The 11,042-nt window shown below is 38.5% G+C and overlaps 1 protein-coding gene across 1 annotated transcript in view; it reads left to right on the top strand.

Moving 5' to 3' along the window:
* The first annotated feature begins 10 nt into the window (after window positions 1-10).
* Window positions 11-11,042, top strand: part of LOC108576175 — a 97,753-nt gene continuing 86,721 nt past the window's right edge. Inside the window, exon 1 of the mRNA XM_017939119.1 lies at window positions 11-49. Within this exon, the coding sequence (XP_017794608.1) occupies window positions 11-49 (39 nt within the window). The remainder of the gene's footprint in view (window positions 50-11,042) is intronic.

Genomic DNA, 11,042 nt, shown 5'->3' with positions numbered 1-11,042 from the left:
AAACGGTTGAATGGCTTCTCGAGAAGTATGGCCAAAGAAATACTTGAGAGTAAGTTGATACAGTAATTTCTTTAGGAGCTGTTTCTTATTCAACGCGATCCTTCCGTATGCAAACGAGACGAAAGGCAGAAGAAGACCAAGCCGGAGAAAGGAAAACGATGCCGGTTTGGATAAACGATAGAACTGTCAGTTCATCTTAGGAAAACGCGACGATGCGCCCCCTTTTACTGCCGACAGCTTTTCTCTTTTCGTTTCCGCGACAAAGGACGAACGAATAAACAAATAAGGAGCTGCAATTCTAGCTGCGTCGTTGAATTTATCGTGAATTCATATTTTGGTCATTTCTTCGTACGAAATGTGTGAAAATAATCTTAATTTGGTACTTTGTGTATCGCTAATTATAGAATATTGTCTTCAATTTTAATTAAAATTTTCTTTGAAATTTTATATAATTCTATATTTTAATAGAATTTTACATAAAATTTCATATATTTTTGTTCTTTCGAGCCTTGTAGTGTTTGCACGATGTTGTGCCGTCTGGATAATGATTCGAAGGACCACCCAATATGTTTGGGACTTGTAGATTGAACTGGTTGCTCCTTGGTTCTCCTTGCGGTGGTTCTACGACTACTCGACGACTGACTCTCCGACGTCGCGTCTCGGACGTCCGTGAGAGGGAATTTTTGTTTTCCTCCGGGTGACTAATCGGCAAGCGGACCGTTACATACAGATGTGCCGTTCGGAAATTCGTGGTTTATGGTATGTTCGTAGGCTATTGAGCGCGAGGGACACAAATTACTAAAAATCTAGCAAAGCAATTCTAGTGACCCCCGGAGGAGGTAACGAGACCCGTGCAAGCAATAAACGAAAATCCTCAACTCAAAAATGACCGTTCCCGGTCGATCGTGCCATAAACCGTTTCTACAGAAAACCTAACATTCTCTCTCGATTATTTTACGCAAAATTATGCGTAATGCGAATTACCGAGCTTGGAATTTCCAGCTTGAAAGATATTTAAGGAAAAGGCAAATCGATACGCGTTTCATTGGTACATTGAAAAATAGTGGAAGAAACGTATCTTGAGACGTTGCCTTGGTCATAGGATTATGAAGATTAATTAACCGCAGAAACCATGCTACGTCGACGTCGGTAAATTGAATCTCCAAAGTCAGCCGTCTGGCTGATTTATGGCACTATCACATCGAAACTTTTTCCCGCAATATACCTGGATTTGCATTGCATTAAATGGAAAAGTTTATCACTCATAAGCGATAACCGTCATTCTTTCTGGTACAATCTTTTTAATCAGCGACCTCAAGGCTCGTTGAAGCCTCGACAAATTGCAATTAGGGGTGAACCTATCCATAAGAATGTTTTCACTATTAAAAAATAAAATTTTGCACGGGACAATTTTTCCAGACTTTCAGAAATAATATTTCAATTTAAATGGATGACATTGAAAAGCACTGTATCTTTCTTTTCTTATTTAAATATTCACAATTATTATTTATTCTGAACATAGTATCACTATTATGTTATTAGTATTCTTACGAAAACTATTTATAAATACACTAAGAAATAATTACAAATTCTCAAAAAAAAAATTCGACGAGAACTTTTGCACAGACTTAACCCTTTGAACTCCAAATTTTTTTAAAGTTTTCTTTTCAATAACTCCCTATTATTTTAAGAATTTTATTTGAAATGCACTTCAAAAGACATTTGGTCGATAGGAACCAATTTAAACAATTTTTTTTTACCAATTCATGGTCATCCAGGTAAAAAAAGTATTGCAAAATATAATACATATTTAAACTGGAAATTTAAAAATTACTTCATTCATACCTGTGAATAAAACTGACGTCGAGTCACACTCGACAAAAGAGTCCAAAGGGTTAATATTTCAAGCAATTTAACGAAAACTTCGATGAAACACGCTGAAGAGACAGAACCCCTAAAAGTTCACAAAATAAGAAATCCACTGGAAATTCGTCATTTTCCATTGTTCGATTATTTTCGAAGTAAGTACATTTCTCTGTAAAAATTGAACAGCCACGCAACCTCGAGGCACGTCTGTCCAAGGAGAGCAGGTTCTTTCACCTTGTTCCGTTCGTTTGGCGAAGAAAAAAGACCATCCTCGGACGATTTCCGTCCCTTCTGCGACAACGAGTGACGCGGCGTTTTAGAATAGAATTTACTCGTCTCCGCTGGTGGACATAACATTCCCACCCTTCTCCGCCCCCTCAAGAAGTTTACCTTTCGACTTTCGTATTCGAGATTTTGTTTTCGCCAATCCTGGCCGAGCCGCGGAACCGCCAAAGTTTCCCGTCCCCGGGACGCCATTCACGGATTTTCTCCTTTGGAATTTGCCACCCTTCTTTTTACATTGGCTCCACGGCCAGAAAAACAGAAACATTTTCTATAAAATCCCTGCGATGCTGCTGCGTCTCGGGCTTCCCCACTTCCTGCTACGAGTCCAGCCCAGGGAAAATATGTTGTCGATGCCTGGTTCCGGTGGATACGGAGGAATTAGGAGCACCGAATGTCTGACATAGCGAAATTTATGTAGACAACGAGTGCGTTCTCGTTGCTCTTCTCTGTTAAAGGCTCTCGAAGAAGGGAGTATTTTCTGCACAATTTGTGCTTACTTCAAGATGACGCTGAAACGACCCACTGGGTCAAGAATGACCCATTGGAAATTTCATAAGAAATGTGTGAATTTTTGGAACTGATGAGTATTGTCGTTTGTAATTTTTTTATCGATATGAGTTAAATTCTTTTTATCACGGTTTAGAGAATATTTTGATTTGCATTTGAGTAATTGAAAATTTCTTATGTGAGGTCTTCTATCGTGTCAAGTGAATTATAGTCTTTGAAGTGAAAAGTGTTAGAGATTTCTTGAGGGCAGAGAAAACGTTTAAATAATTTTATGGCATAGGTGAACTGTGGGAATCTATGAGACTCTGAGCTATTATACTAAAGTTAGAAAATTCTGAGTATTTTTGAAAATTTGTTCTAGAAACTTAAAGAATTCTGACTATTTTTGAAAATTTACTCTAGAAAATTAAAAAATTCTGAATATTCTTGAAAATTTGATTTAGAAAATTAAGAACCACTGAGTATTTTTGAAAATTTACCCTAATTATCCTTGTCACGATGAAATTTCGCTCATCCAAGTGAATATTTATACGAAAAATGTATATAAAGGATAAATTGAAATAATTGAGAAATTTTTTGGTTGACGAAGGAACAGAACTGTAGATTGCGATTTCGATTAACGTTTAAGAGAGTTTCCTATCATCTTGGTAACGTTATACGCGAATTAACCTGGTCACTGAATCATAATTCCAAAGAGGGACCGGGGATGCTTTTTGGTAAATTGGGAACCGCTATGAGCAAAACACAATTTGATGTTGATATACTGCCAGGGTATGTATACGTATATACATATACAGCTCCTATTGCGAATACCTTAGATAGTTCAGTCCATTTCATCTCCACTGCTTTATCACTAAATATTGCCTGACTTACACCACGGAAACTGTTCAACGGGCTGCCGTAGGTACCCACAACGATTTCATTGTTCACGTTCTGTTCATTCTACGTTCATCGGCATTTACAGCGTCGTGCAGTATCGTTATACAAGACAAGCCACATTTGTCATTTCCAAGGAAATAGTTGATTCAATGTTTCTAATTCAATGCCAGCGGTAAATATTCCTCGTGCCATAATTTATTAACATCGCTGATTTATTCGTCCGAGGACTTTGTGAACAGAATACCGTTTAATCTATGATTCACTTCGTTCGCGTGAGTAATTGATAAAGGTATTTTCTTCAAGATTTTAATCATTCCCTTGGATCAGCACTTCAAAATTTTTATATTTTTTCAATTTGGTATGTTCTTTCTGAAATATAGTTTAACGTTTTCAGATAAAAATCTGACGATAAACATTGATTCTCTGATGAATAGGCAAACAAATCTTAGGGTGGGTCAAACGTGACCCAATTTACTCTTCAATATTTGGGGATTTTCTTCAGAAAAGTGTTTTTCAAGTAATCACAGAAAATTCCGAAAATATCGCTAATTCTTCGCTAAATAAAACGCAAAATTTTTAAATAATAATTTCCATTAAGCTTACCTACATTCCCCTTCAAGACTCGAATCATTCCCTAAGAATAATCTCCCTCGGATCAGCACTTTAAATTATTAACAAACTTTTTTCTAAATTTACAATTTTATTCCTAAAATATAGTTCAATATTCTGAGATAAAAATTGATTCTCTGATAAATCTTACGATGGGTCAAATGTGACCCAGCGTACACTTCAATATCCTACAATTTCCTTCGCAAAAGCGCTCTCAAAGTAATCTCAACAAATTCCAAAAATGACACTAATGTTCAACTAAACAAAGCACAGAATTTCCAAATAATAATTTCCACTGTACCTAAATTCCCCGCAATCTCACCAACACCCTCATTTACATTCCCAATTACCCCCATTCAAAAAACTACTCGTCTCATTCGCACGATCAATCCAACTCACAGAAGCGTCTCCAATTAGTCCACTTATCCTCAAGTGCAAATCCTAAGAACCACATCCCCTTCGCGTTGCCCACGTGCAAGCAGAAATCTTAACCGGAGAAGAGGATCTGAAAGGTGGCAAAGAAGACACGTTCGCGTGATAAAAGCGGCACGCGTTGCAGCAACCGCTAACGAAATGCTTTCGTTGCCCGTTCGACGACACTCCGACGTTATATACGTACACGTACGTTCGTCCTGGTGTTTCTGCATACGTATACATGTACATAGAGAACGAGGAGATCCCAGGAGATACGTAATATGGGATACGCGCGCAATTTCACTAGCAGCCACAGGGGCGGGTTTTCGGGGTGTCGTGTTTAGTGGCGATAAATTTCCGGGTTGTACCTTAAGACGGTCAGATCTATACGTGTGTATGGGGTTGTGTGTATGTATAGAGGAGAAGATGTGAGGGCTGGTGTGTGTTAGTGATACGACGGTAGTTAAGGAGGCAGCTCGTGAGAACAGGGCTGGAGGGAGAGGGCGAGCGACACAAATTTTCCAAGCTGCCAGCTACGAGGACATATTTAAGGCGTCGCCCGCGTGTTTTCATAATCTCTCTCTAATTTCCATTAGCGCGATAAGCACGCTAGATCGCGCACGATTACTACAGGAATTTACTTTAATCGCGACAACCATTTTTCCAACCACTTTGCGGCCTTGGTTTGTGCCACGTGGGGATTGCTAATCACGACTTTGTTTGTTCTTTGAGAAACGTGTGCGTGTGTGTGTGTCTTGGGTGTTGCTTATCTGCTGGTCGATTTGGTTGAGATGATTGTTGCGACGGACTTGCGAAGAGGTTTCTTCGCGCCTTAGTTGATGAACTTAGTTTGGAGAAGTTGGTGTTGGCTGCTAAAGAAATTTAATTGATTAGGTAGATATTTTTTTTTGTAGATTGAAATTGAGGTGGAATTTGACTTCCTTTAAAAATGCGTATGAATAGCAAAATAAGTGTGTGTGTTGAATGAAAAATAGATAGAACTTGATGTGCTTAGAATTTTAAATAAAGTACTCATTTATTGCAAGTAGTTTTGAATTTATTTTGGAGAAGTTAGTGTTGGACACTAAAAAAATTAATTAGCTAGCTGTTTCTTTCTTGGATTGAAATTGAGGTGGAATTTCACTATCTCCAAAAATACTTACGTACAGCAAAATAGTATATACATATATTGAACAAAAAATAAATAGAACTCGAAGAACTTAGAATTTAAAATAAAATATTCATTTCTTTTTAAAGCAAAAATGTTCTGTTTCACGTGGCCCACCCTGCACATTACTTTACTCTAAATAAGAATTCTCAGAGCAAGTAAGATCGCCAGCTTCGCATTCCACCCGAATTTCCTTCCAACGAAAAGCATTTGGTTAATTGATGAAATTTTCTTAGCATGCACATTTCGCGTGCATTGCAACCTTACCGTCCACCAGCAATGAATTATCGACGCAATCGAATTTTTTCCCCCATTTCCAACACGAACTCAACGCAACACCTACCGAGACCCTTGATGTTGAAGCAAGAAATAAATTTACGAGATCCTCCGCTGACGTTTATGCATTCGGTAATGTGGTTCGCGCTGTAATATCGCTTATGTCGCCTCTGTTGCAATTTCACTGTTGTTGACCACTTTCGGGGAGGGAACGGAAACATCGTTCCTAAACATACTACGAGATCCTCCGCTGACGTTTATGCATTCGGTAATGTGGTTCGCGCTGTAATATCGCTTATGCCGCCTCTGTTGCAATTTCACTGCTGTTGACCACTTTCGGGGAGGGAAACATCGTTCCTAAACATACATGCGCTATAACGTTCGAACGATCCTTCAGAATCGAAGTTTGTAAGCCGCTTAAAGTCGGTTTTGCAGTCATTTGTCGTGTTACGTAGGAGATCCGAGCAGGGAAAAAGGCATTCACCACTTCACCCATTGAGGGCCACTTTCAAAGAACTCTTTTCCAACCATAGATTTCGTGCATTCAGATGCAAAGTATTTTTCAATGCGCACATCTGTCGCTCTGCTGATGTTCTTTTTATTACCGATTAGTCCTTGTCAATCATTTTCCACTTGCTTCTTTCGTTCTTTATGTCGTATTGATGATATTATGTCATAGTGTTAGATCATACCGAAGGTGAAAAATATTTTAGTGAAAAATTATCCAAGTTTTATAGCGACGGTATAATTACTATAGGAAAAGTATGGAAGAAAAATTGTGGAACGAGGAGGTGATTACACTTTTTCGTAAAATTTGAAGGTTCGAAATATCTGTCTAAATTTTAGTGTAAAATCAGTAAGAAATTATGAGGTGACCTATGTCAGAAAGTATATACTCTGACTCGGAGTAGGGTGGGCGCGAAATTAATTGAACGTGTCTCTACGTTTTTGCAATAGTATACGTTACACAAGAATTATATCCGCGTTATCTGAGCGTCGTTCGCAAAAAGTGTGCTTTATATAATATAAACGGCATCACAATGTTTAAAATAGATGTTTAAACAGTATAATACCGTTATTGTCTTTCGAAACATTTCTCTCTCGATCCGTACGACTCGTATCGAAACAAACACGAAACAACAAACATAGGGTGTAGAAAGATATCGGTATGCGGTTTAATTTGTATCCAGCCCGAGGCTCGCGTTCACAGGATTTCAAACCTCTGGATCAACAAAGCTTGCTTTACCGACATTTACGGCTGCAATCAGAAGAAAAGTTCTTCTCTTCTGGCTAAAACATTTCGCGCGGCTGTTTTCAAATGTTTCTTTCATCTGCGAAATAAATACCGCTTCTGAAGTGTTTGTCTTTTATAGTCCGCATTATTTCCCATGAAATTCATCGAGTATCTACCTTTTGTGTGTGTTCTTTTGATAAACGTTTCTTATCCAGGATTATCTCACGAGTCTTTGTACATCTCGTCGCGTCAATTTTTAATGTCAATTTAAACGTGCACGAAGACGCGGTATTTTTCGAATTTGTTGAGAAGAGTCTGAGAAATGTTTATTGTTCTTTTCATTTTCAAATACAGTTTTATCTTTGAACGTAGAATTTGAGCTTTCATCATATACGCTAATTTTGTATTGAAACTTATTAAAGTAAAATGTTTCTTAAATTTCGTCAGTTTTTCAAAGTAAAGTATTCCTTGAATTTCTCAAACTTCTAATATTTTTTAACGTAAAATATTTCTTAAATTTTCCAAAGTAAAAAATTTGTTAAATTTTCCAAAGTAAAAAATTTGTTAAATTTTCCAAAGTAAAATGTTTTCTAAATTTCTTAAATTTTCTAGATTTAGCATTAAAATCATTTCTACCGAAACACCTCTATGAAAACTATGTATATACGAAACGATATTCACAAGGACACAACTTTTCCCAAAAAACAGAAAAAGAAAGGTTCCGAAAGCAATTGAGCAATATGTCATCAGAGTGGTACGATTGAAACGTTCCTTTCTTCATTGGAATCTCGAAAACACGCGATTCGTTGTTCCAGTTCGATTAGAGAATTCCGCGAATCGGAGTGTACACGTTTTTCTTCCATCAATAAAGATCACCGAAAAGCACAGGTTTATTTCGATTTCCGGCAGCGTAGCAGCCACTCGATGTTCCCCGTATACCGACGCGTTTTGGTGACATTTTTAACAGCATTAAAGCCTTGAAAGCTCTCCGGGCAGCGAATGATTTTCGGCGAAACAACGTTTCCTTCGAAATAACATTGGAAACCGGTCGTGTTTCCAAATGGCAAACTGCGCGTAGAAATTTCAAAAGTCGCTTTTTCCGCGACTCGCTGGACGTTGAAAAATGTATCACTTGTACAAATGCGCGTCTGTATTGCAAGAGACATAAAAAAAAAAGGGGAGAACGAGAGAGAAAAAAGGGAGGGAAACGCGAATAAATTAACCGTAGAGTATGCAAACTCGTATCACAGCGGACGTTGCTTTAAATTTCTCAATGAATTTATTGGCTCGATCTCTCTCAATTTGATACAACTGTTTTATGGAGGAGAACGTTTGCGATCAGAGTTTACGCGACTCGCGCGGATATACGCGTGCAATTGCAATCGTAATCGTGGCCAGCTAGAGGTCGCCGCAAATTATATTCGTGTCGACTAACAAATCGTACGAGTGTAACGTTGACCCGGTCGAAATAAAACGCTGGCCGTTAATACGATAGGCAATTAACGGTATCAATCAGCGACCGTTGAATACCGAAAGCGTTCGTCGCCGCTTCGTTGCGTTCGAATAATGTGTAACAGCTGAGCGGTGTTAAGACTCGGTTTCGGAGGATCGAAAGGGAAGTGAGAGAAATTAAAATGCGGTCGTTGGAATGGTTATCGTGGGATCTTTGAGCGTTTGTTAAATAGTTTTTAAATGTAATTCTTTGCGGAAATGAAAATTGATGAAATATGTGGAATTTTGTTATTTGGATCAATATTTCCAGCGGACCTTTAAATTTGGGGGAAAAGAAATTAAGCGCTTTCTCATTCCACGATTTTTTTCTATTTTTCTTTTTTCTTTTTCTGAAGACTATAGAATTTCCCTGGATTTTCGTTCAAATATATTTCGCTTTCGGCACTAATTTATGGAATTATCTAATATAATAATAATTTGACGCAATTCGAAGTTCAGTATCCAGCGCACCTTTAAATTTGGGGGAAAAAGAACTTAAGTGCCTTTTCATTCCACGATTTTTTTCTACTTTTCTTTTTGGATTTTCGTTTAAATATTTTTCGCTTTCGGCATTAATTCGTGGAATGACCTAATATAACAACAATTTGACGCAATCTGCAATTCAAAGTTCAGCAGCAATAATTACAGAAAACTAGCGTTTTTGCAGAATTTTTCAAAACTAGGTTAGATCAGATTTCTCAAGTATATTCGAATATTATTCCAGCTCCTTACATTGCGAAATCTTTGAATTTTCCGGACACGAATCACGTGAAAATTAGTCATATTTCACATTTCCGCGGTGTTTCATGACTCAACGCTGCTCGATAAATTGGTCATATTTATGTGGCGTTTAAACGGATGCTGGTTTGCATGAATTAGATCGTATGACAACCTTCTAATTTCCTTACAAATCTCGAGGCGGTCTATCGATCCGAGACACTTTGTCGCTGGTTTCAGTTGCTTCCGCTGAAATTTATGCACAGGTCGAATGTGAATCTCACACGCAGTCGTGAGTGCACGCGATAATGTTGTACGGTTAGAGAATTACGACGCATAATTTTTACACTAATCGCAACATACCCGATCGGCTTGAACTTCGTGAGAAACGTTCTAAAATATAAGTATGCAGCGTGTAATTTCCATTCCCTCTTGATCACCTGTAATCTACCAGATTAGAATAATAAGTTAAACGTAGTTTATAACACTTTCTCAGCGTGACGTTTAATTAAACGCTTTAATTAATGCCTGTGCAAATTTTATTCCCCCTGTTTGTTCAAGAGTTAACATCTCTCGATCGAGCATTTCTTAAACTGATTTCCAAAGACTAAAATAATTTCATTTTTTCCATTTCAAATATCTCACTTTGCATCTTTGAATTCTTCTGAGAATATCTCGGATAAAGCTGATAAATCATTGCAAATTTGAAAAATCTACTCAGGCCATCTTATTGTGCACAAAAAATAGCGAAACTTTGCCCTCTTCCATTTTCCCCGCAAATCTACCATTTACGAAAGAAACGCGTTGGAAATTACTAGCGCGAACAGCTTCTGTACCTTCTTTCATCTTTTCAAAAACGGCACCTAACGTTTCCCTTTCTCAAGATTGACCGAAAGCTAGATACGGGCTATTCACGCGTAGAAAAGCGCGGGCTCTCGTCCGCGGTTAACTAGATAATTAGAAGCGGCAGCGAGCGTGTCGCAACTGCTGCACGGCCGACGAGCGTAATCACAGGCGCGCGAACGCACCGAACCGCGTAATAAGTAGCTACTTTGTCGGCCATAATTTCTTCCACGTGACTCGACAATTTCCCCGACGTCTCGCGGTCGTTTCCTCCAGGAAAACACGTGTAGCAATTCCCTTTTCTCCTCTTCTTTTCAGGCCTCGCGCCCCTTTCCACCGCTCACGACCACCCCCGTGATACTCTCGGAGCTATTCTCCCGCACGCGAGACCTCGTCACTCTATGTTTTCAGAGTTTAATGCTAAGTGGCACGGCGTGGCTCGCCCGGCGAGAAATTCAGCGATGAATTCTGCAGCACCGGGGATCATCGAGGATTTCAGGGACGTGGAGGAGTATTCTTGTGTTCAATATTGGATGAAATAGAGCGAAACTGCGGCCACGAAATATTTAGTACTTCGTAGGGGTTAAATTCTCCTCCGCTGAAATTGTTACCCTCAATTTTGCAGCGAATGTTCCATTACTCGGATTTATAATTGAGCAGCGAGCTAGTAAGCTTCCTTTTTTTTCTTTGGTAAATCGTTTTTAATTAACTGCTATACGTCTACAAATCCTCCCTTTCGAAGTCCTTTCGGTA

Source organism: Habropoda laboriosa, unplaced genomic scaffold, assembly GCF_001263275.1.
Source record: "Habropoda laboriosa isolate 0110345459 unplaced genomic scaffold, ASM126327v1 scaffold212, whole genome shotgun sequence".
Lineage (NCBI taxonomy): Eukaryota > Metazoa > Arthropoda > Insecta > Hymenoptera > Apidae > Habropoda > Habropoda laboriosa.
The sequence above is the reverse complement of the archived record's forward strand: the minus strand, read 5'-3'. Positions and strand labels throughout refer to the sequence as shown.